The 25,740-nt window shown below is 44.7% G+C and overlaps 1 protein-coding gene across 1 annotated transcript in view; it reads right to left on the bottom strand.

The window, feature by feature from the left end:
• Window positions 1–25,740, bottom strand: part of SRF (serum response factor) — a 77,608-nt gene that overhangs the window by 41,956 nt on the left and 9,912 nt on the right. The window contains exon 2 of the mRNA XM_056852910.1: window positions 15,198–15,464. Coding sequence (XP_056708888.1) covers window positions 15,198–15,464 — 267 coding nt within the window. The remainder of the gene's footprint in view (window positions 1–15,197; window positions 15,465–25,740) is intronic.

Raw genomic sequence — 25,740 nt, forward strand, 5'->3', positions numbered from 1 at the left:
AGTGGAAAACATGGACATATAAATTTTTATTACCTCGTTCCCAAAATACAAGAACAAGCAGCATGTGACAAGACTGCCTGTCAAATTCACAAGAAATATTTCGGCAGCATATTATTAGCTTAAATTCCCTGTCAGGAACCCTAAGTGAATCACAGGAATGTCATCACGCCACTGGGGCTACTATCAAAGGAGCACACAATGGGGATCGAAAAGCTAACTGGACATTTCATTTTAACATACATTAGGAATTTGCAAGATGTCTGAAAAAAGAACGGGGGAAGATAAAAATTTGAAATAAACATAATGAGGATAAGAGCGTCAGGGGCGATGGGTCAAGGCAGTCAGGGAAGGATCCCTGAATCTCTGGTTGTCAGATGCAGAAAAGTCTGCAAGTCCGTACTTGCCATAGCATACCACAGATTAAGAAGGGGAGGTCGCTGGCCATTGGTACTACTGTTGTATTCAAGAACAAAGAAAGGAATAAATGCCAATAAAGGTTCTGTTTTCTGTTAACAAAGAAAGGAAGGAACAGTGTCCCCAGCAGCCCAAAAATGTTTTAAATAAAATAATAAATCAATAAATCTGTTAGGAGCCTGCAGGTAACCATAACTTTTGCACTAACTGCCAAATTAGATTAGAGAAACATTTCTATTTGGAGATCCTCCTTTTGTAGATCAGGAGTTGAGCCTCGCATCTTCTTATCTTACTGTTTTTTTTAACTCAAAGGTGTTGTACAGATCAAGATCCAACCCTCTTACAGGCGATCACCCCAGCTAAATATTTAGCTATTGGTAAGGTAGTTTTCCGATCCTCACCTACAAGGAAAAACTGGATGATTTTTTTAGATGGTAAATTCACATAATCTATTAAGAGGGAGGACAAATGCCTTTCTTTCAAATCAGACCAGACTTCACACTCCAATAAAATATGTTCCAAGGACTCAAGCTGAGCAGATCCACATTACAAACTCTGTCCGAATACGCTATGCCTGCAAATCGGCCTTCCAGTATGGCTCAGGGAAAAGAATTTAACCGAGCAAGCATAAATGCTCTTCTGTAATAAGGCATTGTTAGGTCTTTTAAGTCACTCAGAATAGCAAAAGAGAATGGAACTCCAAAGAACACTGGGGAGCAAACACACTCTGCCCTCAATAAGGTACTTGTTCTATCCAGATTCAGTACTAAGGGCTTTATTTGAACACATGAAGCTGCCTTATACTGAATTAGACCCTTGGTCCATCAAAGTCAGTATTGTCTACTCAGGCCGGCAGCGGCTCTCCAGGGTCTCAGGTAGAGGTCTTTCATATCACCTACTTGCCTCGTCCCTTTAACTGGAGATGCTGGGGATTGAATCTGGGACCTTCTGCATGCCAAGCAGGGAGAGGCTCTACCTCTGAGCCACACCCTCATCCTGTTTCATGATCTTTGTCACTGAATCCTAACCATTGGTGTCTATTCTTAACGATCACCTTCCATGGTCTATATAAGGGTCTTTTTCAATAAGATTCAAAATCCCTTTCCACCCATTGGAGATTTTTTTGCTGTAATTTAAATTCCAAGATCCACGCATGAGCTTCAAAATATGGGCCAATTCAGCTCTAACAGCAATACCTGAAACACAGCTTGGTACACAGCAAATTTTACGGATAAACTGTAACAGAGGTGGATCAAATTATACATCCACTGCCTCTATCAAGACCTCAGTTCCATAGTATCTGATTAGCACCTGGTATGTAATTGCCACCTTGGGTGGAAAAAACATCCAGTAATTGCATTACTGGTGAATTTGGCTTTTTTCATAGCACTAGTCAGATGAGCCTTCCAGCTCAAATGTGATTGAAAGATGACCCCCAGATACCTAAATGGCTTCACCTGTTCAAGTGGTTGTCTATTTATGAACCACTTACATACTTGGGGGGTATAGGATTTTTGTGTATTTATGACTAGTCCTTCTTTTCCACAGTATTTTGCAAACGCTTTTAATCGTTTACAGAAACCAAGCAGAGTGCATAGAAGAGTATCGTCAACATACAGCAATTTCTGTCCCGCAGTCACAGGCGCATGTGTTATGTAACTGGACGAATGGTGGGCCAAATCATTTAGGTAGATATTAAATAAGAGTGGGGCCAATAAAAATCCCTGCCTCACCCCCTTATGGAGGGGATTTCATCAGTTAATTGTCCCTCAATACTAGCACATATCTGGGCAGAAGATTTAGAATACAGTTGTTTAATTAGCCACAACAAGCATTTATCAATTGACGAGAAGCCCAACCCTGAATCAGAGGCAGCCTTTTACAACTGCTTCTTGAGAGGGTGACAGTATACAGAGCCATCCACTAGAATCAGGCAGTAGGAGAACAAGTTTGTACGTTTATTTTTTTTTCCTTTTGCTACTCTGTAGAAATGAGAAGCCAAGGTTTCCAAAAAGGTCTGTAAAGAATGATTGAAAGGGCATCATTCAATAGGATATTGATTACATATTAATATTTTGATATATTTTCTTTGTATTTATTCTGCACACACACATATATTTTAATGAAAGAAACAGTGTTAGAAATCACTGAAGAATCAGAGTTGGAAGGGGCCATACAGACCATCTAGTCCAACCCCATGCTTAATGCAGGATCAGCCTAGAGCACCCGTGACAAGTGTTTGTCTAGCATCCTCTTAAAGACTGCCAGTGAGGGGGAGCTCACCACCTCCCTAGGAAGTAGATTCCACTGTTGAACAACTGTTAATGTAAAAATAACTTTCCTAATATCCAGCCGGTACCTTTCCGCTGTAATTTAAACTTATTATTGCGAGTCCTATCCTCGGTTGCCAACAGGAACAGCTCCCTGCTCTCGTCTACATTACAGGCCTTCAAGTACTTCAAGAGAGCAATCATGAGCCCCCTCAACCTCCTCTTCTCCAGACTAAACATGCCTAAGTCCCTCAGCCTTTCCTTGTAGGGCTTGGTCTCCAGGCCCGATTATCGTCGTTCCCCTCTGCACCCCCTTGATTCTTTCTACATCCTTTTTGAAGAGGGGCCTCCAGAACTGCACACAATACTCCAGGTGTGGCCTGACCAATGCAGTGTACAGCGGAACTATGACATCTTGTAATTTGGATGTTACACCTCTGTTGATAGACCCTGTTCAGTCAAAAAGTATTTGGTCTTTTATGACTTTTCAAGCAAATGATTTATGAACAATTTTATTTGGATTACATGTGTTTCTGGAAAATACTTGATTCGTTTTGATTAGTTCCTCAGCCTTTTCTGGTTTACTGTTAGGTAAAGTGGTTGTAGGCTTATCCCCCCTTAAAAAAATCCTACTATGGCACCTTTAAGCAGCAAAGAGCAAATGGGTACTGCAAACAGCACTATCTACAAAAAGACTAACAGGGTTATCCTAACCAGAGTTAAACCTTTCTAAGGCCATTGACTTCACTAGACCGAGAAAGGTGTAACTCTGCTTAGAATAGTACTGAAATATTCCATACACTTTCCATATATGAACTAAACATGATTCATAAAAAATTTTAAAGCCACAGGACAACATAACCAATCTATTTAGAGAATCCTTTTCAAAAAAATCTTTTGGCTAGACTATTTGACAGATGTCTGCAAAACTGTTCAGATATATGCCTTTCCCATTTTCTATTACCGTATATATTTTACTTTACTGCTTTCTCCTGTCTCCTTCCAACCACCACTGTATTGTACTGTATTCATCCACTCTATTCAGCTTGTGCTATATTATCTGTAAAAATATTTTAACCCTACAGAAAAACAGTATTCGAAGACCAAGTAAGGGCCTACCTAAATTAAAAACAGGGGTGATGACTCCAAGGAGAACAGAAACCTGTGGAAAGAGATGCATGGAGCAGGTGGTAGGCTGTGCATTGATCTCCCTGGGGAGTAATACAATATTAAAGTCAGATTTTAGGACAGTTATACAACTTTGGACATACTAGCAGGGTGTCAACTGAGTGCTAAAAAAGAATTAACACACCATATCTAAATTCTGCACTTAAAAAGCTGGATTCCATGGTGTTAAGTCATGCCAATTGAGCAGATCTGCATAAAGTAACTTATTTTGTTTAACATTGTGATTTTGCTAGCTACAGAAGGGGCAAGGACATTGAAATCCTGCTCCTACACCCGAAAAACCTCACTAGCCATCTTTCTAGCTTCCAGCATTTCAGGATGCATTGCCCACACATGTTCAAGAACATCTTTGGAGACACAGAGGTTAGAAACCTGCTTTTAAAAAAATGGGATTCTCAGGAAGCTGAACCTTATGCCCAAGACTGCATTTTGCACTTTCTGTTCTCCGACAGAACTGCAACACAGACATACACACAGAGACCTTACCTGTTGTTTCTATTCACCAGAAAAACCAAAGATCTAGCAGTCCCCCAGCAATCAGGTCAGGTCAATAATCTCATGTATAAAAGAGGGCAATTCTCCAAAGAAAATGAAGAGGAAAAACAGAACATCTCAATTGCAAAGTGAACTGCTGCTGTCTGAGCAGCAGGAACCACCACCTGCATGAATATAGTACTCTTCCTCAATGTTTAAAGCACTTCAAATCCATTCTCTCGGTAATACACACAACCATATGTAAAACAGGCCAAAATGACCCTCCGCATTTTGCGGGTGGATAGGGCAAGTCCACCTAGCGGGTTCACAGCCAATAAAGGATCTGAATCGACGCCCTGCTCATGCTCTTAGCCACCACACTAGCTCTCTGGGATGGTGTCAAAAAAGTTAAATCTGTGGAAACACTACCTTGTTCCAATCCCTTCATTGCGACAATTAATTCAGCACGTCAGACAATTTCAGTGCAGTAAGAATAGGCAGTTGAAGGAACAGAAAGATGACAATCTTGTCAATTATTTGGTTTGTGAAACAGATTTCAGGACTGTTATGGTGTTCACAGCAGAGACAGAAACAAAGAAAACCATTCAAGTAGGGATGGCCAACACCCATTGTCAGGACAAAAAACTAAGGGCCATGTTTCCCACACAGCCCAACATCTACATGAGTTATTAGGTTTCTAACCTAATGCCATCTAGTACTGAACACTTGGACAGTTATGGAGCTCAAGTGCTTGGGCTTATGCACAAAACCCAAAGAAATACAGCATTACAGTGAAATGCCTATTTCCCCCAACTTTTGAAAACAATTCTCATCTTCTCCTTTCAAGTGAAGCTGTGAGCAAAATTATTTTACTGCACCTTAGTCAAGACTCTGTGAGGTGAATGTGGGCCCTCAGGCACCCGGTTGAGTATTTTCTGCTCCAGCGTTTACTAAAACAAGAAAGCCATATGTGCACCTTCTTCTAAAGTTCTGATTTGCCTATATGTCATGAGAAGCAATTTTGTATAGGAAAGTGCACAAAAGCCACAGGAGTGTGAGATACTTGCACATGGATCTGGTTTTTACACTGTGGCGGCCATTTATGGCTTCCTGAGCATGCATGTATTCGACAGAGAAAGATTTAAAAGGGTGTGATGGCCTACATTGTAGAACATTCTGTGTAAGAAGATCACATATCTGAAGGGGGAGGGGCTGTGGCTCAGTGGCAGAGCATTTGCTTGGCATGAAGAAGGTACAAGGTTCAATCCCCGGCATCTCCAGTTAAAGGGACTAGGGAGGTAGGTGATGTGAAAGACCCCTGCATGAGACTCTGGAGAGGCGCTGTCTGTCTGAGCAGACAATACTGACTTTGATGGACCAAGGGTCTGATTCGGTATAAGGGAGCTTCATGTGTTAAAGTGGTCTCTATTCCCTTTGTTTCAAGAGTGCTAATTAGAACAGAACAGAGCCAGGTTAAAAGCAGTGGTTTGGAGTGGCGGACTCCGATCCAGAGAATGGGGTTTGATTCCCCACTCCTCCATATGAGCGGTGGATGCTAATCTGGTGAACCGGGTTGGTTTCCCCACTTCTACACATGAAGCCAGCTGGGTGACCTTGGGCTATTCACAGTTCTCTTAGAGCTCTCTCAGCCCCATCTACCTCACAGAGTGTCTGCTGTGGAGAGGGGAAGGGAAGGTGATTGTAAGTTGGTTTGAGTCTTCCTTAAGTGGTAAAGAAAGTCAGCATATAAAAAAAAAACTCTTCTTAACCCAACAGAGCAGCAGGAAGAAAGAAAGCTACATGTTTTCCCTTTCAACAAGAAAGCTAAAGTTGTCAAAATTTTACATTAATGAAATGAGGCTTGTGACAGGGCAAAAAAATCACTTATAAGGTCTGCCCATACAGAATTGGGATCATGACTGCCCATTTTGACTTTTCTAAGGCTGGTGCTTTTTTTTTTTTAAAGGAGCACATGTTGCTAAGCTGCACCAGCCTTTCAACCTTATCAGAGACAGTTCCAGCATCTCCATCACTGGCTCTATCACAACTTGGACCAATCCAAAATGAACAGCCCAGGCTGGCCAAGCTTATTAGAAATCCAAAGAGTCTCCACTCTGCTGTGCAAAGGATCCCATCCCCTTTTCAATAAAAAGTAAAGGTAAAGGTCCCCTGTGCAAGCACCTGGTCATTCCTGACCCATGGGGTGACATCACATCCCGACGTTTACTAGGCAGACTTTGTTTACGGGGTGGTTTGCCAGTGCCTTCCCCAGTCATCTTCCCTTTACCCCCAGCAAGCTGGGTACCCCTTTTCAATAGACTCTCATAATCTAGTGGCCACGTTCACATGGCACAAACCAACTGCTGTTTACCAATGACTGGTACAAGCACAGCTGGTCATGCTTGCACACTTCCCAGTGTGCTTGTCAGCAACCAAACACTTCCTGGTTTGGGAAGCCTTGAAAACCAAGCTCCAGTTCTCTGTGACATTCAAATGCCTGGGCAAACCTCTCCTCCACAAACCAGGATTTTAAACCTCAGCATAGTCCCAACTGAGAATCCCAGTTTGTAGAATAGAAACACTTCAACTGGCCCTGACAGCTCCATTCAGACATCACAGCAAGTTGGATTTCAATGCAAGGCTCCCCAAACAGGGGCCATTTCAACTGTTCTCCCATGCATGAGGTGAAGAAGAAGATAGCCTTTATTCGGTATATAACCAGCAAAGTTACAAAAAGTCCCTAATACACTGGTAAATCTAACCTGCATGAGGTGAGGTGGGATGAGAGAGCAAGGAAGAGGACAAGGCGCAAGGTTTGTCATGGCATCACGTGGCCACAGGGTAGCAACACAGAACATAGGGTTGTATGCCAGCTACATTCAAGTACGTGCATACTAGGGTCTCTTACTAAACCTTGGGTTATTTGGGAAATTTACTTGGAACACCATTTCCCCCCTTTTACACTGATGCAACAGTCAGTGAAATTGCAGCAACTTACTCCTTTGTGAGGATGCAGAGACCAAATGTTTTCACTCCTCTGCACCTCCAGCCAACTGATGAAAGGGGGGTCTTACAGTGCCGCTGCCATCTTTATTCTATTTAACTGAAAAAGCAGGATAGAAATGCTTTAAATAAAGAGGCCCACAAAATAGTTAAGAAGAATCATCATCGTACCTAGACAGCCAGCGTGGTGTACTGGTTAAGAGCGGTGGTTTGGAGTGGTGGAATCTAATGTGGAGAACCGGGTTTGATTCCCCACTCCTCCACATGAAGCCAGCTGGGTGACCTTGGGCTAGTCACAGCTCTCTTAGCACCACCTACCTCACAGGGTGTCTGTTGTGGGGAGGGGAAGGGAAGGTGATTATAAGCCGGTCTGATCCTTCCTTAAGTGGTAGAGAAAGTCGGCATATAAAAATGAACTCCTCTTCTTCTAAAAACAGTGTCAGAGGGGAGTGAACCCTACACCCTCCTTACATATGTTTTCTCTCTGTTTCTGCAAACAAACTGAGCACTTATACTTCCTGACTGAATGTCACTGTGGACTGCATGTGACTGGGGTATGGGCTCTGCTGCTCTCCCTTTGCTTTCTACCTTCCATGCCTTAGCAGGCACTGTCCGTTGCTAAGCGGCTTTCTTCCGTTGCTATGTTATTGTGTGTGCCAGAACATGACTGGCTAAAAATGTTTTCCATGGCAAGTTATGCGCTATCGCCCAACAAGTTGAGGTCTGGAAGGTGGTGGCGTCGCAGAGGATAGGTGAGCTGGGCAGATCAGTGCAGCAAAGCAAAAGCAGTGGAGCACCACTCCACCCATAAAGAGAGGGACACGTTCCATTCGCACAGCTTTAGGCTCTTGAACCCACAACTACACAGACCACTCAGCTACATAAAAGAGGACACGCACACTACAAGTAGAGGCAGTATTTCTGAATAATTCAAGTGATGGTCTGAACCACTTCAGACAACAGACAGAATATCACATTGTTGAAGGCTCCCATCTACAAGAAAGCCTCCTGCAAGCAGAAAACATGCACATGAGACAGAAGAGTGCACTCACATTTTTCTGCCCCAATGTACTAATGTTTCCTTTTTTATAAATGGGGGACACACACTCCAAACAGTGAGTGGTACCACACCCATTCTACTGCCTCATCCCGCAGCATGTATAGCTAGCCTTGCTTTTTGAGAGGCCCATCTTAGTCCTGGTCCAGAGCTGAAGTTCAGAACTTTACAGACGACATGCATGAAGTTTCCAAGTTCAATTGCTATCACCTCTAGCTAAACAAATCCCAGGTGGCAAGGCTAGAACAGACCTTTACCTAATCCCATCACCACTATTTTCAGAGTCAAAATGCCTGAGATTGAAATAATTAATTCTAAGAACTAAACTTTGAAAAAGGAGCTCAGGAAGATTCCATAGCAGAACGTATGAATGGTTCCTCCAACTCCCAATCCACTCTCAAAAAGGTCAAGGGCAGCCTTACTAAGCTCAGAGGTCATCCACTTTCAGCCTCCACATCAATATTAAGGGTTCTAAAATGTTTGTTTGAGGTTGGAACATTATTGGGGGGTGTTAAGGAATGCTTTGATGTGCTTCACATTTTAGTTGTTCCTTTTAAATCTAAGGCAAAAAGTAGGCAGACATCCCGATGTGTAGCCTACCACTCTGGAATGAAATGATAAATTTTCCTACATTCTTCTCCTGCAGGCCCCTTCTGACCACCAGAAAATCATTCTCAGGGGCACAGGACCAGCAGGGAGGAGTAGCAATATGGGCTGGGGATGGGGTGGGTGCTGGAGTGAAGAAAGAGAATGTGTTTCTCCTCCTTCTTCCACAAGATGTCAATTTCATCCTTGTACCTCCTTCCTCCAAACCAGCAAAGCTGCTCCAGCACAGATCCTACGACCACAAGAATGACCTTTTCCAGGGATTGGAAGGGGTTTGGGAAACTGAGAGCAACTTGGGGAAACTTCCATGCGCAGAGAGCTGCATATCTGCTGCTAAGCTATTCTGCAATGCTCCTTCACTGGGTAATGGTAATATGAAGGCCCTAATGCAGCGTTTCTCAACCTTTTTACCCTTGTGGAACCCTTGAAATAATATTCATGTCTCAAGGGAACCCCTAAATATGATTATATATATTGTCGAAGGCTTTCACGGTCAGAGTTCATTGGTTCTTGTCGGTTATCCGGGCTGTGTAACCGTGGTCTTGGTATTTTCTTTCCTGGCGTTTCGCCAGCAGCTGTGGCAGGCATCTTCAGAGGAGTACCGTATATACTCGGGTATAAGCCGACCCGAGTATAAGCCGACCCCCCAAATTTGAGGCCAGAAAAGGAAATTTCTTATTGACCCGCGTATAAGCCGAGGGTCAATAAGAAATTCCCTTTACCGGCAATGCTGCGCTCTAAAATGCCGGCCGCCATTTTAGAGCGCAGAGCCCCTGCCCCAGGTCGCCCTCCCGCCGCCTCCCAGGCCCTCCCGACCCACCCCACCCCAACCCCAGTGCCATCCAAGGGGGGGAGGGGGAAGAGCCCCTGAACCCCCTACTTACCGGGAGACGCGGCGAATCGGCGGCGTGGCCTTCCTGGGCCGGGAGGAGGCCTTTCCAGGCCCCTGCCGGCCGGAGGAAGGCGCTTGGGCGCGTGGGTGGCGGCGGCGCAGCCGGCAGGGGCCTCCTGCCGGCCCAGGAAGGTCCCTGCCAGCAGAAGAAAGGCGCCCGGCCGCCTGGGCGGCGTCGGAGCAGCCGGCAGGGACCTCCTGCCGGCCCCTGCCGGCAGGAGAAAGGCTCCCGGGCGCCTGGGCGGCAGCAGAGCGGCCGGCAGGGACCTTCTGCCGGCCCAGGAAGGCCCCTGCCGGCAGAAGAAAGGCTCCTGGGCGAGGCGGCGATGGCAGCGGTAAGTTCCTCCCTCCTCCCCCCTCCTACCGTATTGACCCGTGTATAAGCCGAGTTCGGCTTTTTCAGCCCTTTTTTTGGGCTGAAAAACTCGGCTTATACACGAGTATATACGGTAACACTGAAGGACAGTGTCTCTCAGTGTCAAGTGTGTAGGAAGAGTAATATATAGTCAGAAAGGGTTGGGTTTGAGCTGAATTGTTGTCCTGCAAAAAGTAACAAAGGTAATGTGCTAATCATTGTCCTGTAAGTATCCAGATAATGTGCTAATGAGGGTGTGGTATGTTAATATGGAACCATTGTATCCTGAAGTGATCTGTTAATGTGTGAAATCCAAAGCTAATCTGCATGGCTATTGTGGACTGTAGTCTTTGTTAGTCTGGAGGTTTTCAAGACAGAAAGCCAAGCCTTATTCATTCTTAAACTCTCTTCTTTTCTGTTAAAGTTGTGCTGATGTTTATGAATTTCAATGGCTTCTCTGTGCAATCTGACAAAATAGTTGGTAGAATTGTCCAGTCTTTCAGTGTCTTGGAATAAGACCCTGTGTCCTGTTTGTGTCAGTCCATGTTCAGCCACTGCTGATTTCTCAGGTTGGCCCAGTCTGCAGTATCTCTCATGTTCTTTTATCCTTGTTTGTATGCTGAGTTTTGTTGTCCCGATGTAAACTTGTCCACAGCTGCAAGGTATACGATATACGTAGCATTTGTTGTATTTTCTTGGTGGGTTTAAACACTGTTTGTAGGTTATGTTTTTTCAAAAGTTTCTCCATCCTATCAGTGACTCCTTTAATAAATGGCAAGAATACCTTTCCTATGGGAGACTGTTTTTCCTGAGTTTTCTGATGTTTGTTTGGTTTAATGGCCCTTCTGATTTCATTCTTGGAATAGCCGTTTGCTAGCAGTGCGTGATTTAGATGATTAGTTTCTTCCTTGAGAAACCCAACCCCTTTCTGACTATATATTACTCTTCCTACACACTTGACACTGAGAGACACTGTCCTTCAGTGTTACTCCTCTGAAGATGCCTGCCACAGCTGCTGGCGAAACGTCAGGAAAGAAAATACCAAGACCACGGTTACACAGCCCGGATAACCTACAAGAACCAATGATTACATATGATGATCACATCACTATTTCTCACAGAACCCCTAGCAATTTCTTGCAAAACCCTAGGGTTCTGGGAAACCCTGGTTGAGAAATGCTGCCCTTATATGTCTGAGCATACAGCTAGGAATAGGACCACAAGATGGCACACACATAGCAAGTCCCACCCCCCTATTTTCATATTTACACTCTGGGTTTTTACACTGAGAATGGGGGATTGAGGATGTAACACCAAGGCACAAGGATCTGTAGGTGATGTTTAGATACGTAACAAGGTATCCTATAGCAGCACTGGGGAGCCCACACAGGTGCTGTATTTCAGAATAAAGACAAGGTTTTTTCCGCTTAGTATAGCTGGCTCACTTCTTCCTCCAAACTGGGGTCTATAAACCAACACAGACAGGTTGGTAAGACCTGAACCAATGGCTAGAGAGATTTTTTTCCTTCACCAAATCAGATGCAGAGGAGAAAGTGGTGCTAAGCTAGTGAAGAAGGAAAAGGTGCCAGTGGAATACAGAGGCCAAGCATGAGAACCAGAAAACCCTTGGTCAAATCTCACCTCAGCCAGGTGGCCTCAGACAAACTGCTGTTTTGTTAGCCTCCAACCTCTTCATCTGCAATACAGAGTTAACAATACTGTGATCTGGCAACTGTTGGCCATGCCGTGAAAATATACAGCTAGCATGATGTAGCGGTTAGGGTGTCAGACTAGGAACGGGTTCAAATCCCCACTCTGCCATGGCAGCCTGCTGGGTGGCCTTGGGCCAGTCACTCACTCTCAGCCTAACTCACCTCTCACAGGGTTGTTGGGAGGATAAAATGGAGGAGGGGAGAATGATGCACACTGCCCTGAGCTCCTTGAAGGAAGGGAAGGATAAAACAGTACAAAAATAAATAAATTCCTATAATATGCTGCCTGTGACGACAGCAGGGAAAATGCAGCTCATTCAGAATGCAACTGCAAAGCTATTCATGAGTATAGGTAGGAGCAAACATCTCACTAGTACTTAAGAACACTTGATAATTACCAGTTTGTTTTCTGGACAATGCAAAGCGGTCTGGGGTTAGGTTATCTGGGTATGGTTGGAAAACATATGATGCAACAACCCTGCTGAAGCTAGACTGCTTTGGGTTCCACCAGTGCCAGGATAGGAGACCTTTTGTGACCCCACAGTGGAAGCTGTACTGAGCTCCATGGTGGAAGACAGCAAGACAAAACTAGGATGTAAAATGCAGTGAATCTGAAGGACCACATGTGGCCATACAAACCTGCCCAATTGTTAAGATCCTCGGTCAGAGACCACGATCTGGGTGCAGTCTCCCTCTGAGGACAGATGAGTGACCACCAGGGGTTAGGGCCTCCTGGGTGATGCTCTCTTCTTCGTGAAACCCACTCCTAGCCCGTGTCTATCTGTCTGGCATCAGGGGATTTTGCTGATTCATCTGTAAAGTGAACGACTGATTTGCCGCCGTTACCTTTGATAGGTTGTGTTATGTTGTACTGCTGTGTTCACTGATTGTTCTGTTGTATTTTAAATGCATGGTAATCTGCCTTGAGAACTCGGATTAGTATTCTAGGATCAGAGAAGCATGCCTACTATATTAGGTGCTTTGGAACACTGGCAGGATAATGCTGCTGCAGTTGTCATGTTTGTGGGCATCCTAGAGGCACCTGGTTGACCACTGTGTGAACAGACTGCTGGACCTGATGGACCTTGGACTGATCCAGCATGGCCTTTCTTATGTTTTTATTCTGAATAAAAAACAAACACAGGCCTACCAGACTGTTGTAGGGATTTTTAGATAATCTATTAGGAGTTGTTTTGAACATTCTAAAGCACTTATATATGTGATAAGTTATTATAAAGGAAAAAAGCAGGTAACAAGCCAGCATCTTGCTGTCTCCTTAGGCAGGAAAGCCAACGCTTTTGTACTATAAGCATTATTACTGCCATCGCCCCAAACGTTGCTGAGACTCCGTAGTGAAGCGTTAAACCAGCAGAGGAGAGGATTGGAGACAGGAGGAATAGTCTGTTCAGCCAAGTGTTTCAATTCCCCGTGTCCTCCCTGCCCCCTTCCAAAACAGTACCAAAGCAAGAGACAGCTGCAGCTTATAAGGAATGTGAGGGGCCCAGCCAGGGACTTCGGGGAGGGAAACAAGGCTATATATGGCCATGGAGGCAGAATCAAATTTTTATCAATGAACGCGAGCACAGGCGCCTGAGGAGAGATAACGGAGAAGCCAAGCTCCTCAGGGAGGGTATGATCAAGACTAACAGCACCTGTCATTCTTCTTCCCAAGCCCCAATCCATCAAAAGAGCCCCCCTCCTCCAACATTGCTGCCAAGAAGGAGAGGCACAGCCCTGCTTCCACTTCGGCAGATGCCCAGCACAGTTGACAGCATGGAGCTACTCAAGTCCCAGAGAAAAGCGGGTGGGGTGGGATGGAGGAACCACAATACAAGCAGGAGTATTTGCGGTAGGAATCCTAACATACAAAGCAGTCTCAGCCCACAGCTGTCTCCTTCCCAGAGCCAGATGAGACTCCTACCCTTCCACTGACCCCCTTCGCACAGAGAATTCAGACTCAAGCGCTTTCTGGCATCCAAACTAAAGCTGTACAGAAGGTTAACCACTGCCTTCCGAGATCGGACTAAGAGCTCCGTCTCATCCAGCATTTTCTTTCCAGCAACAGCCAATAGTGTGCCTCCAGCAGCTCACAGGTAAAACATAAAGCATGACAGCCTCTTCCAGTTGTCTGACATCTGGTACTCAGAGGTACATTGCACCAGAACATGAAGTCTCAATTTAACCACCACAACAAATAACCTTTGATCTAACCTCACTTTCTTTTTAAAAGCTACTTGAGCTAGCAGCCATCTCCGTATCATGTGACAGATAGGTTCTGCTAGTTGACATTATGCATGGCATGTTAGGAACTTTCTTGTGTCTGGTTTGAACCACCTTCCAAGCAACGTACGTCGGTGTCTCCCAAGTCCTAACTTAAAACTCCTCCTCCCAACACCCCCATCTCACCCACACATCAAGCCCCACAATCTCTACCTGTCTAGTTGGCCCTGCACATGGAATAAGTAGCATTTCAGAACATGTTACGCTGGGGGCACTAGAGGGTACCTGGCAACCTAGATTACTCTGCTCTTCAAGACTAGATTCCACCACATTGCTAGCGTACCAGTACCACTGACTACTGCTCACTTAACAGCACTTGATGCCCACAACATTAAACAAAAAGTCATAATACAGTTGAAATACCTAATTATCAAATAGCAGGGTTCCTAAAGCCCCACTCCCACAAAGTGGTGCACTTGGTGAAAGTCTCTCTCTCTCTTCATCCGATGAGAAACAGGTCCCTTCTAAGAGACTGCTTTCCTCCTCCTCAGCCTGGTGCCTTCCGACCCAGAGACCCTCATTCTCCATGCCACCAGGGGAGTTTTCAACATGAGTGGCAGGGCTGTATGTGGTTCCCAAAAGTCGCTTCAAGGCACCTCCTGCCTCTCTAGGTCAGCAGGCTTGGTCTTAAGGGAAAGAAACCATTCCAAGAGCCAGGAGGCTCAAACTGAAATGTCTAGAGGGCTAGCAAGCAGATCCATGTATCTGTGCTGTTCATCACGGGAATGAAGGAAATGATGCCGCTTTCAGTTACAGCTACGCACACACAGAGAGGGGCCAAGGACATGCAAACCTGGAAAATGAAAGCAAACGCACACCTCTATTGTATATGACCTACTCATGTGCAAAAGAAGATGTTGGTACAGCTCTCTATCCACCACCACCCCCGGCTTATAGGAAAAACTGTCTCAAATCTCATTTTGAATTTTTTAAAAAAGTGGTTTACCTTTGTTTCTCCGCTGCTGTCCGATTCGGACACCTGATAAGTGAGGTCTGTCTCCTCAAAGCCCGTAGCGCTCATGCGCTGGTCAGTGGTTGGGTCTGACCGAGGAGGAGAGTCCGGAGAGTTCAAGCATGTCTGGATCAGCGCTTTCCCTGTCTCGCTGGTGATCATGGGTTGCAGCTTCCGAGTGGCAAACGTGTAGACGTGGCCCGTTTCACTGGCCACCAGCAGCAACACTTGAGTGCCCGTTAGGGTGGAAAGTTCATAGGCCTACAGGAGAGCAAGAGAGAGAGGAGCAACAGTTAGCTACAACCAGGATCCTGATTCTGGGGGGAAGAGAGGGGAGAACCCCAGGGTCGCCACTGACAGGATATTAGCGATTCCACCATTAGCCAACATGTATTATTGTCCTTTGCTTTCATTCTGAGCCCACCCATAAAAACAACAATGTGGTCATGGAGTAACTGAAGTATGGTGTGTTAGACTACTACCATAGAAAAGGCCCAGATTCAAATCGTCATTTGGCCATAATTCTCACTGAGTGACCTACAACCAGTTGCTGTCTCAATCTAACCTCACAGGATTTTTGAGAGGATAAGATGGAGGAGACAACCTTGTATGTACACTGTCCTAAGCTCCCTGGAGGAAGGGTGGAATAAAAAAAATGAAACAAATAAGAATTTAACTAAGTCCTATTTAGCAACCTGGAGCTGCCTCGGAGTACTTGACACCTTCCTGTTTCTTTAAGCGGCAAGCTCTTTAAAGCAAAGTTTTCCCACTGGGTCTGAAACCCCGTGGGATGAACCCCATACTAAAACCCTGGGGCGATGAAGAAAGTTCAAATGTTGCTCTGTCTTTAATATTGCGGTGGGGGGATATGCAAGATATGCAGCATTCTTTTGGCATCCTTCCCCACACTTGCAATTGCACAATACCACATAGCCCTGGGAGATCGGTAACAGCTTGTTTTATTCTAGTGTCCAAGGTTGTGCATATTCTGCAGAAGCACACAGCCTGGTTCTGGTGCAGAATTCTTCACCCCAAGTCTCATGTTTCTAGCCCATAAGGCAGTGAAATTAGGTTTGAAAGCTGCTGGGTATAAGACCAAGACCAAGTTGCCTTCTATGGCATCAGACCATTGCTCCCTATTAACCAATGACGGGTAGCAACTCTTCCAGGCAAGAAATCTTCCCTAGCGCTCCCTCTGAAATCCTTGTTAACATAGTTCCACCACGAAATCAAAGGTAGAGCTGGAGCAGGCCCTCACATATCAACACCCCAGTCTTTTGTTTACCAGGTATTACTATCGTCTTGCCCTGCCATTCACCAACTTTAACTACCTCTTCACTAAACTTTCTGTAGGTTTCAAAGTCACACACACTCACTTTAATAAAGATATGCCAGTGTTTGTATAACTAATGCCAATAAAGGCTTCGTATTCTTAATAAAGATATGGCTCTACATCACAATGGGTTGGATCCAGCTGGCTTTTCCCACTCAAATCTCCCCTAATTCCCCTCCTTGCTACAGCCCTCAAACCCACATGGCTTTTGTCCATGCGGGTCCCATGATCCTTTGCATAGCCTTTCTGGGTGGTCAAAGAGGACATCCTCCTCCTTTTTTTTACCAGCAGAAAAGTTGGTTGGATCCAACCCAGTGTGTTTCACTCCACTCTTAATTTCTATTATAACCAATTCTCAAAGAAGTGAAACATTCCGGGAAGTAGAAAAACATTAAGACAGCATTGTATTGAAAACACAATTTGAGAGGGGGAAAGGGGGATATTTTAAAGTCCACTTTCAGAGAATGGTGGGTTAAAACACAATAAATTAATTAAAATGACATGCCACCTCAAAGATAGAATGGCCATTGCTCAGTAATTATAATGGTTAATGAGGAGAAGATGGACAAAGAAATATAGAAGAGAGATGGCCCCGGGGCGCTGCTAGCTCTGTCTGGTCTTTGTGAGCTGGAAATGTGGCCTCCAAATCGGAAAGGTTCCAACTTTGCCAAGGAAAATATAAATGCATGTTTCTACACCCACAACATGTCAGGCACATCACCAGACATCTGGTGAATGTATTGCTGCTCAATTTCAACATTTGCTGCAGCCTCCACCTCGCAGCTTTGGCTCCATTGCCATCATTAGCCCTGATCTGCTAACTTCAAGCCCCTTCCTAACTCCCTTCCCCACCAACTAGCATTTAAAATAACAAAGCCAGCTCTCCCCAGAGCACCAGTTTGGGGGTGGAAGAAAGAACCCTTTCCATACCACATGCATTCTGAATCAATCATATCTAATGGGTCACTTGGGTCACTGTTCCATGCAGATCAATAATACCCAAATTTGCAGAAAAATATGAAAACTAAAAAAATACAATGGGGGGTTAATCCCTCCCCCAAATAGCCAGCAATGTGACACACACAAAAAAACCCTTAGAAGATTTTTTAGGAGGCAGAGGAAGGAAATTTGGAAACATGCCCACCAGCAGTATAAGATCTGGTCTTAGCTTCTGTTTCCCTTCCCCTCACAGGTACTTAAGCCTGGACGTGAGGGGTCTTGGCTCCGAGCTCAGGGCTTGCAGCCCATGGCCCTGAATAAGCAGGTCAGTAGATCCCAGACTAGGAGTTAGAACTGTGCTCTGCATTTTTCATTTCTGCTGTTTGTCTCAATTGTATCTATGTTTCTTTGTGAGCCACTTTTTGCGCTCAATGGGAGAAAAGTAGATTGGAAGGGGAGGGGGTGTCCAGGATGGACAAGGAGGATCTGGAAAACCATGTAATTGGCCAAGTGAAGGGAGAACAGACAAGTGGCTGGGTGAGGAAAGGGGCAAAAACAGGGACATGGGCTGAGTGGGCATGGAGTGGGAGAAACAGATCTACAACAAGAGGGGAGGAAGTGAGAGCCAGGAGAGAGGTATTGGGATTTCCTGTGAGTCCCCCTCTCTTCCATAAAAATACACACGATAACATAAATTTTGAATTGCATGTTAAACACATACAAAAATTGGGAGGAGAACAAGAACACTTGCGATTAGCAGGTTTATGGCCCAACAGCAGCATACCCACATTGCAGGGAAGTCTTTCTAGTGATAAAGAGGTAGCAACCTCCTAGCCTTCTGGTTTCCGCATCTTCTGAACACTGGACACTTTGCCAGTGCAGCTTCCTATGAATAACCCTGATGCATCAAACCAAGGGTCCACCTACTCCAGCCTTCCAGAAGTCAGCCAGGTCCCCCAGGAAGAACACAAAAGGAACAGCCCTCCCATGATCCCTCTCAATACGGCAATTCCACTTACCTATCATATCTAAAAGACCTTTCCTCCACGCATTTGCCCAATCCTTTGTAAAACTCATCTAAGCCCTATTACTTTCATCTTTTTGCTGGCCAACAACTAGAAAGCGAAGGATTGCTGTTTCCACGCTTAACGAGCAGAAACCCAACTTCCCAAAAACTTGTCTATGGCACTCATCTATTTTGTCCATTAGAGAAGGGTACTTTTTGTACTAGCACTGCATGGAGCAACCCTCAGAGCTACTTATCTCTTAAACCCCAGGCACCAATCTTGGCTGACTCACTTCACCCTGTTATCCTGCTCAGAGGGAGGGAGAGAGAGAGAGACAAATACAACATTCTTCCCTTGTGCCTCCATAAAGCAGAGTGCAACTCAGGTTTTGGGGGCTACAGGCGTGGCTGAGGATATGTTCTGACACGTGAAAACAATACTGGATTGGATTTTAAACCTAAATTTTGTACTCCACAAGGGGCCTTCACAAATGCATTCAGAGGGTGTCTTCCACGCCACCAGCATAAGTTCTCTATTAAACATTTATACAGCCCAAGGGCTTGGCACAAAATGCAAAATGAGAACACAAAGTTTGATCAAAGCAAGGGTGGAGAGACAGGAGGAGAACCTTCTATTCCCAAAATGGCGAATAGAACAGATGAAATGTGGTCTGATGAGCGCTACGAGTATGGAACACTTCCACGAGAGTGGCTTCCTGCACGTCCTGATGGTACCGTATGCCTTTAACATTTAACAGCATAAAGTGCCAGGATGACTACTCTTGAGTAGTCATCTTTGGACCCAAGAAACCACCACTTCTAGAGAGACCCGAGGAAGGAAGCTAGATATGAATATGAATGCTCATGTTGGCTACCGAGGGTTTGAAGGTGGTCATGGTTTTGCCAATGAAAGAAGAAGTGGCCCACCACATAGAAGTGATGACCCAGGATACAGATGGCCAAGAGATGACCATCCTGCTAGTCATCAGCCTGATTATCCGACATGGCATACAACGAAAAAAACCTATATTCTCACTATACTGGATTGGATTTTAAACCTAACTTTTGAACTCCACAACGAGGGGCCTTCACAAATGCATTCAGAGGTTGGCTTCCTCACCACCAGCATAGTTTCCCTGTTAAACATTTATACAGCCCAAGGGCTGGATGCGAAATGTAAAAGGAGAACACAGAGTTTGATCAAAGCAAGGATGGCGAGACAGGAGGAGAACCTTCTATTCCCAAAACTTCAATCAATCAGATGGTATCTATATTGGCTCTCTCTGTACCCAAGTCCACCAAATTATTATTTTTTTAAATGCACAACTGCTGGCCCAAGTTTCTGAAACCGCAATACGCAGAAATATATTTTGTGTAATGAAGGCAGCTGTTCAAATATGCTGAGGTGCCGTTGCAGAGCTGCCTTTGTCCACGGCACGTACACATTCTTGTGTGTGTGCATGTGTGTCCCACCAAAGTCTCAGATCAAACTGATCTTCATAGCCCTTCCAGGGATGACGAGCTGGTAAAGCTGCAGCTTGCTCCAGAAACACAGTGCTGCTGCAGAAGAGGCACGTACATGTTGACACGACTGTCACAAACCCCTTCAGGATGACAATGACCCCCTCCTTGCCCAATGCCTGGGGTGGTTTTAGAACAGTTCTAAAAGACCTTTCTGGTATGTGAAAAGATGAGGGCGTATCCACAAATGAATTCATGCGTCCTTTTTAAAAGAAGAGAAGGGGGATGCTACAAAGCTATCACACTCAGCAATGTCTTGTCACTGTTTTAAAAAAACGTTTCCCTCAGTCAGCGTAAAGGGAAGTTGCTCCTGCTCTTGAACAAAAACCATCAAATACACCATGCTAGCGCTAACCCATTCCAAGGGCAAAACTATGCTATGGTGGAGGACCCTGGATTGGATCTCCCACTGGATTTTTTACTCTAGTCTAAAACAACATTGGGGAGGGGAAGTTTCCCTGCCTTGGATAAGGGCTGAAGGGCTAGGCAATGAGGGACTTACCTATTTCCCTCTGCACCGTTTTCCCACTCAAAACCACACCCACTTCCTCTAGTCTACAGTAACTCAAAGCAGGCAAGGGTAACCAGCCAAGTCAGGGCACTTGTCTTTCCCCACCACTTGGGGGAAAGGAGGCAGAATAATGTGACCAGTGAAATGGAAAAGGGGGGAAATTAATACTGTCTCTCCTTGCCTCCAATGTAGCCTCCCTTAGGAGTCCCCCAGTTGCTTTGTAAGGCTAAGCATGTTGCCAGATCTTCAGCACACCGTGTAGTTTGGCTCTAGGTGTCAACACAAACCTTTAGCTAATCCATCCCTTCCTCCCAAAATAACTTCCCACTATTTCATTTTGCACCCGGAGAACTGAGGCCAGGAGAGGCCCTGTCCAAGGGGCCACCCGCTAAGTCCACCATGGAGCTTTATTTATTAAATAAGTCATTAAAATATTTAGATCCCGCCTTTCACACCATCAAAGTGTTGGCATGTGAACTGAAGGCCAAGCCCATCAGACTCTCAGCTAACCCACTTTGGTGGGCTTATAAACAGTTACAGCTCTGCTGCCAGAAGATAAGCCAACCCACCACTGTATCCCCATGTCACTTGCTAGATACTCCCTTCAGGCTCCATATCCCAAACCCCTTCCAATAAACCTTTTCCAAAGTTCAGACTCAAGTTTGAAGTCCACGTGTGACCTTGGCAAGTCACTTGCCTTCTCAAATGACCTGGCTCACAGGGTTGTGCTGATGACTGGAAAACAGTTGCCAGTTAAATCCGCAGTGCAAAGCAGTGGTACACCAGCGACAGCCGTTCCTTGAAAACGGTGATTCAGCCATGATGATCCACGCTGTCAGATCACTCCCAGGTTAGATTACAGTAAGGCATGAGACAAGGGACTACCTTTGAAAACTGACTGGAAACTTCAATTGGTCCAAAAGGTAGCAGCCAGGCTACAACTGGGGGTTGGTTACATGGATCGCATCATCCTTGCGCTGAAAGACCTGCAATGGCTGACCAACTGTTTCTGAGTAAAATTCAAAGAGCGGGTTCTTGCCTCACCTTTAACAGAGAAAGTGGCCTGTCTATCAACTGAAAGGTAAAGGCAGAGGTAAAATTGGAGATCTCACAGATAGCAGCTCATTCTCTTTGCTGCTAAGCTGTACCAGTCTCCTCTTCAAAGACTGAGATAAAGGCTATCCCTATCAAGCAAACTAAACCCACTATGATCAATGGAAATTACTCACTGATCTCCGTAGAAGGGAGACCGCACTCAAAAGATTTTCCCCCCTTCTTTTCCCTAACAGAGAAGTCAACAGCTAAGAACCCAGAGGAAATGTGAGCAAGCACTGGCCCCCTTTGGTCAGCAGTAGCTTCCTCTGCTGGAGCACAGAATACAATTCTTTGGTCTGGAGTAAGTCATCAAAGTTGCTTCAACTTCTGCATTTGATAGTTTTCTCAATAAGGAAATATACTCATATTAGAAACATGCAGAACGTTTGAACTTTTCAAACTACTCACATGATTAGACAAGTATAGAAATAAACTTCGCATTTCCCCTCGTCCATTTCCACAGGAGATTTCCCCCTGCATTTAACAGTACTGATTATTTAAGGAATTATAAGAAAAACACTTTATGGAAAGTACGACATTTGGAATTCCAGATAGACTTCACAAGCGTTCGGCAGACTTGTGGGAATGCTAGCTGTCGCAATGCTCATCTGCCTCACCAGACAGTTACAGATAGATGGGCAGAAAGAGGTTCACAGTACAGAGGCAAGGAGGCCATAAAGATCTAAACTCTGGTCTACATTGAGGAATAAAGGCACTGTGGTAATTGGTGACTAAAAAGGGACTCAGAAACAGAGCTGCAAGCTTTAGCTGGGTTAATTGGTAAAATAATTACCGTAACTGAAGCTTTAGTTGATTAACTGGTAGGAGCCAACTTTAATTGGTGAGGGCAAGATTTAAAAGGTTGACTGGCTCAAGGTCACACCTGTTCATTTTTTTGGGCACTATTTCGAATATGGTGGGTTGTTTTAATAGGGAACGCCAAAGAGAAAATCTTAAAAGATTTACGCCTCTAAAATGGAGGGATGGCTAAATTCTAAGTTCTCAAGCATCCTTCCATACCTTAAAAAGGCACATAAATGTGAGGCCCTGGCAACATGCAAATTAACTGAACCATAACCAATTAATTAATTAGGTAAAAGACAAAGGATGGGAGCCCCATCAATGCTGAAGTTAAACAAGTGTAAACCTAATCAGCCCTCCAGTCATGATACCACTTGTAGCCGCCATATAAGAGAAATGTACAAATACTATTTTAAAAAGCAATGATCGGCCAACTGTAAGTTTGAATCTTCTGACAACCCTGCTATATATAGGACTGTCACCTGGAAAGGAGATCCAGATCAGACTTCTGCCTGGGTAATCCTTTTCTAGAGTACGGTAGTCTAGTGTACTTTTCAAAAATATTCATTCCCTCAATATTGTAGAACAAAGTTACTTATAAGCAGCAAAACAGTGTTTACTGTTTCCCACAAGATGAAACCTTACAGTTAAGAAGAATCTGAGGTAGACCTTACCACATCACATTAAATTGCCTTATAGCGAATCAAACCAATGATCACTGACCATGATCGGTATCGTCTACTCTGACAGTAGCTCTCCAGAGTTTTTCTGTCACCTTCTAACTGTAGTTGCGGGGGAATGAACCTGGGACCTTCTACACTAAAAGTAGATGTACCCCCACTAAGCCATGGCTCCATCCCATGTTCAAATAAATGGACAAGTAGAGATAATACAGTTTCTTGGAAACAGAACTGTGCTCGGTTCTATTTAGTTGTTAGCTAACACACTCTAGTTGTCAGAATATTTTGTTTGTTACTTTTTTTTCCTGTAGGAAGCAACTCAACAAAGGGTAGGCTTTACTGTAACAGGTACAATTAACTGGGAACCTCTCCTGCACAAATCCAATTGAAATTAAATGAGTCTTATGTATAGGTGAAGCTGGGCTCCTGAGTGACATCCATTCAATTCACAGTTCCCACTGAATTCCACCCAACAACTTAACATAAGACTCTCCTCCTTGCACTTTAAGTCAAATCAACCTGAGTTAATTGTATGCGTATCTCTCCTGTGTGCGGGTTGGTATTGAAGTCAGACAAGAACTGCATCCCACCTACCCATCAAGTAACTGCATACTACAGTCATCTGGTAGGAATATACCTATAAGAGAATAAGCTACTCAACTGCAGCTTGCAAGCACAGAAAGAGCATGAGAACTTGGGAGTCAACAAGGGGACCCTTGCCATTTCCTTCCCAATTCCCAGCCCAGCTAGCTGCTTGAGTCTTAAAATGGATCTCTCAGCCACCTTTCACTTTCCTCCTAACAGTGCAATCCCAGAGTCAGTGGGTTTACCTTCAGTTTAGGATAGTACTGTACATCTTTTCCCCTTGCTACTTCCCATTCCTGGCATTCGCTTGGGTGAACTTGCAAAGCAGTTAACAGACCCATATAGTTGGACATTATGGACGTTAACATTTCCGCTGACTTACACACACACACAGCTTAAGGTGATGATTTTCACTGTCCATATATTTCTTAGGGTCCTTTAGGCCTTTGGACATCAGAGTTACTTGGTTAGCTTCTGAAATCATTAGAACAGGTCCTAGTTTCTGATTCAAAAGCCTATCAAGGAAGAAAGTGACAACTGAAGAGTGACTCCTTACCTCATTTATAAATTCCTCTTCAGCAAGCAAACAAGCTATGAAGACCCAACGTTCTGTACTTGCCACTGGGAGGGTTCAAGAAGTTTCTCAGGGAAGCACCCCAGCACAGAATAGCTTCCAACACATTCCCCCACGAGACCCTAAAACCACCATATTGGTCAAGAGCTACCACCAATCCTTCTGTCCAGGCTACAGAAAAATATGGATTGGGGCCCATCAGCAGAAGATGCTGGCTGTCATGGGCCTCTCCCGTGTCCCCCCCCCCCCCCGGGAGCTATTTCCAACACCGGGGTTGCAGGACCTGCCTAGACGGTAGAGATGCGCAAGGAGATAACATTCTCCCTTTTGTGGGGTCTTGCAATCTGGGAATAAATTTTCCTAGGGTTAGAAACGGCTGTAGGAGGGGGGTGGGAATGAAGAAAGACCAGCAATGCTTGTGCCTATAGCTTGCTGGAACCAACCCATCATCTTGCTTTGCTTACTTATTTCAACCAGGATATATTCAGGTTTTATGCAATTGGTTGTATTCTAAGAAAATATATTATAGGACTCAAGTATACGTGGAAGATTTACCTTGTGGCTTTACTACTGATACCCCAATGTGGGAGGACTGGTTGTTGTTACACAATAGTAAGGGAAAGATGCCTTTGCATGTTTTCAGAAACACCTCGTTCATTATTGTATGTCTTATCCCTGGTTCTGGGTTCCAAAATTAGGCCCTAGCTTTATGCCTATTCCATCCCTATAGACTGGCAGTGGCTCCCTTTCATATGCCAAGGGTCTGCAACCTATGGCTCCAAAGGCGAATATGGCTTTTAAAAAGATGACCAAACCTTTAAGTTAATGTATCCTGGAAGCGCGGGTGGTAATACCAGAAAAACCTGTATGTTAAGAGAATGGCAGGTGCTGATTTTTATGGGTCTAAAGCCCTTCTTAGAGATTATTTATAGAAAAGGAAATTACAGAGGTGAACAGTTGCCACAACCCAACTGCAAACCACAGTGCATTAAAACCATTGTGCAAGGTCCTCTTGTGTATATTGATTACTACTTGTCAGACCTCATTTGTGCCACTTCCTAATAAGGGAAAGATCCACAACAACCAGCGTTTGGGCTCCAGAAATGTTATAGTTTATTAAGCAATATGCCAATTCCCAGTAATGCTTAGCTTTATGTAAATGGACTCTCTTATATTGGCTCTTGGTTGATCGTTGGCTCTGAACTTTGATGTAGTTTGGCTCTAAAAGGTGGATGGCTCCTGCTTTATTCTGTAAGCCGTCTAGCTGCAGCCCTCTGCCCATCAATAGCAGATGCTCATGCCAGGGAATCAGAAATCCCACTGCAGACAACACAACTTGAATAGGGAATTAAAATGTATGCACAAGCGTGCGCACACTGGCATTGCAATGCTTGCACATGTCCCAAACAGGCTGTAAGTTTCTTACCCTACATCATCACTCACACTGAATCAGTGACAAGCACCAACCAATAATTCTTCTCCCCCACCCATC

This window comes from Euleptes europaea, chromosome 7 (assembly GCF_029931775.1).
Source record: "Euleptes europaea isolate rEulEur1 chromosome 7, rEulEur1.hap1, whole genome shotgun sequence".
NCBI classification, from domain to species: Eukaryota; Metazoa; Chordata; class Lepidosauria; order Squamata; family Sphaerodactylidae; genus Euleptes; species Euleptes europaea.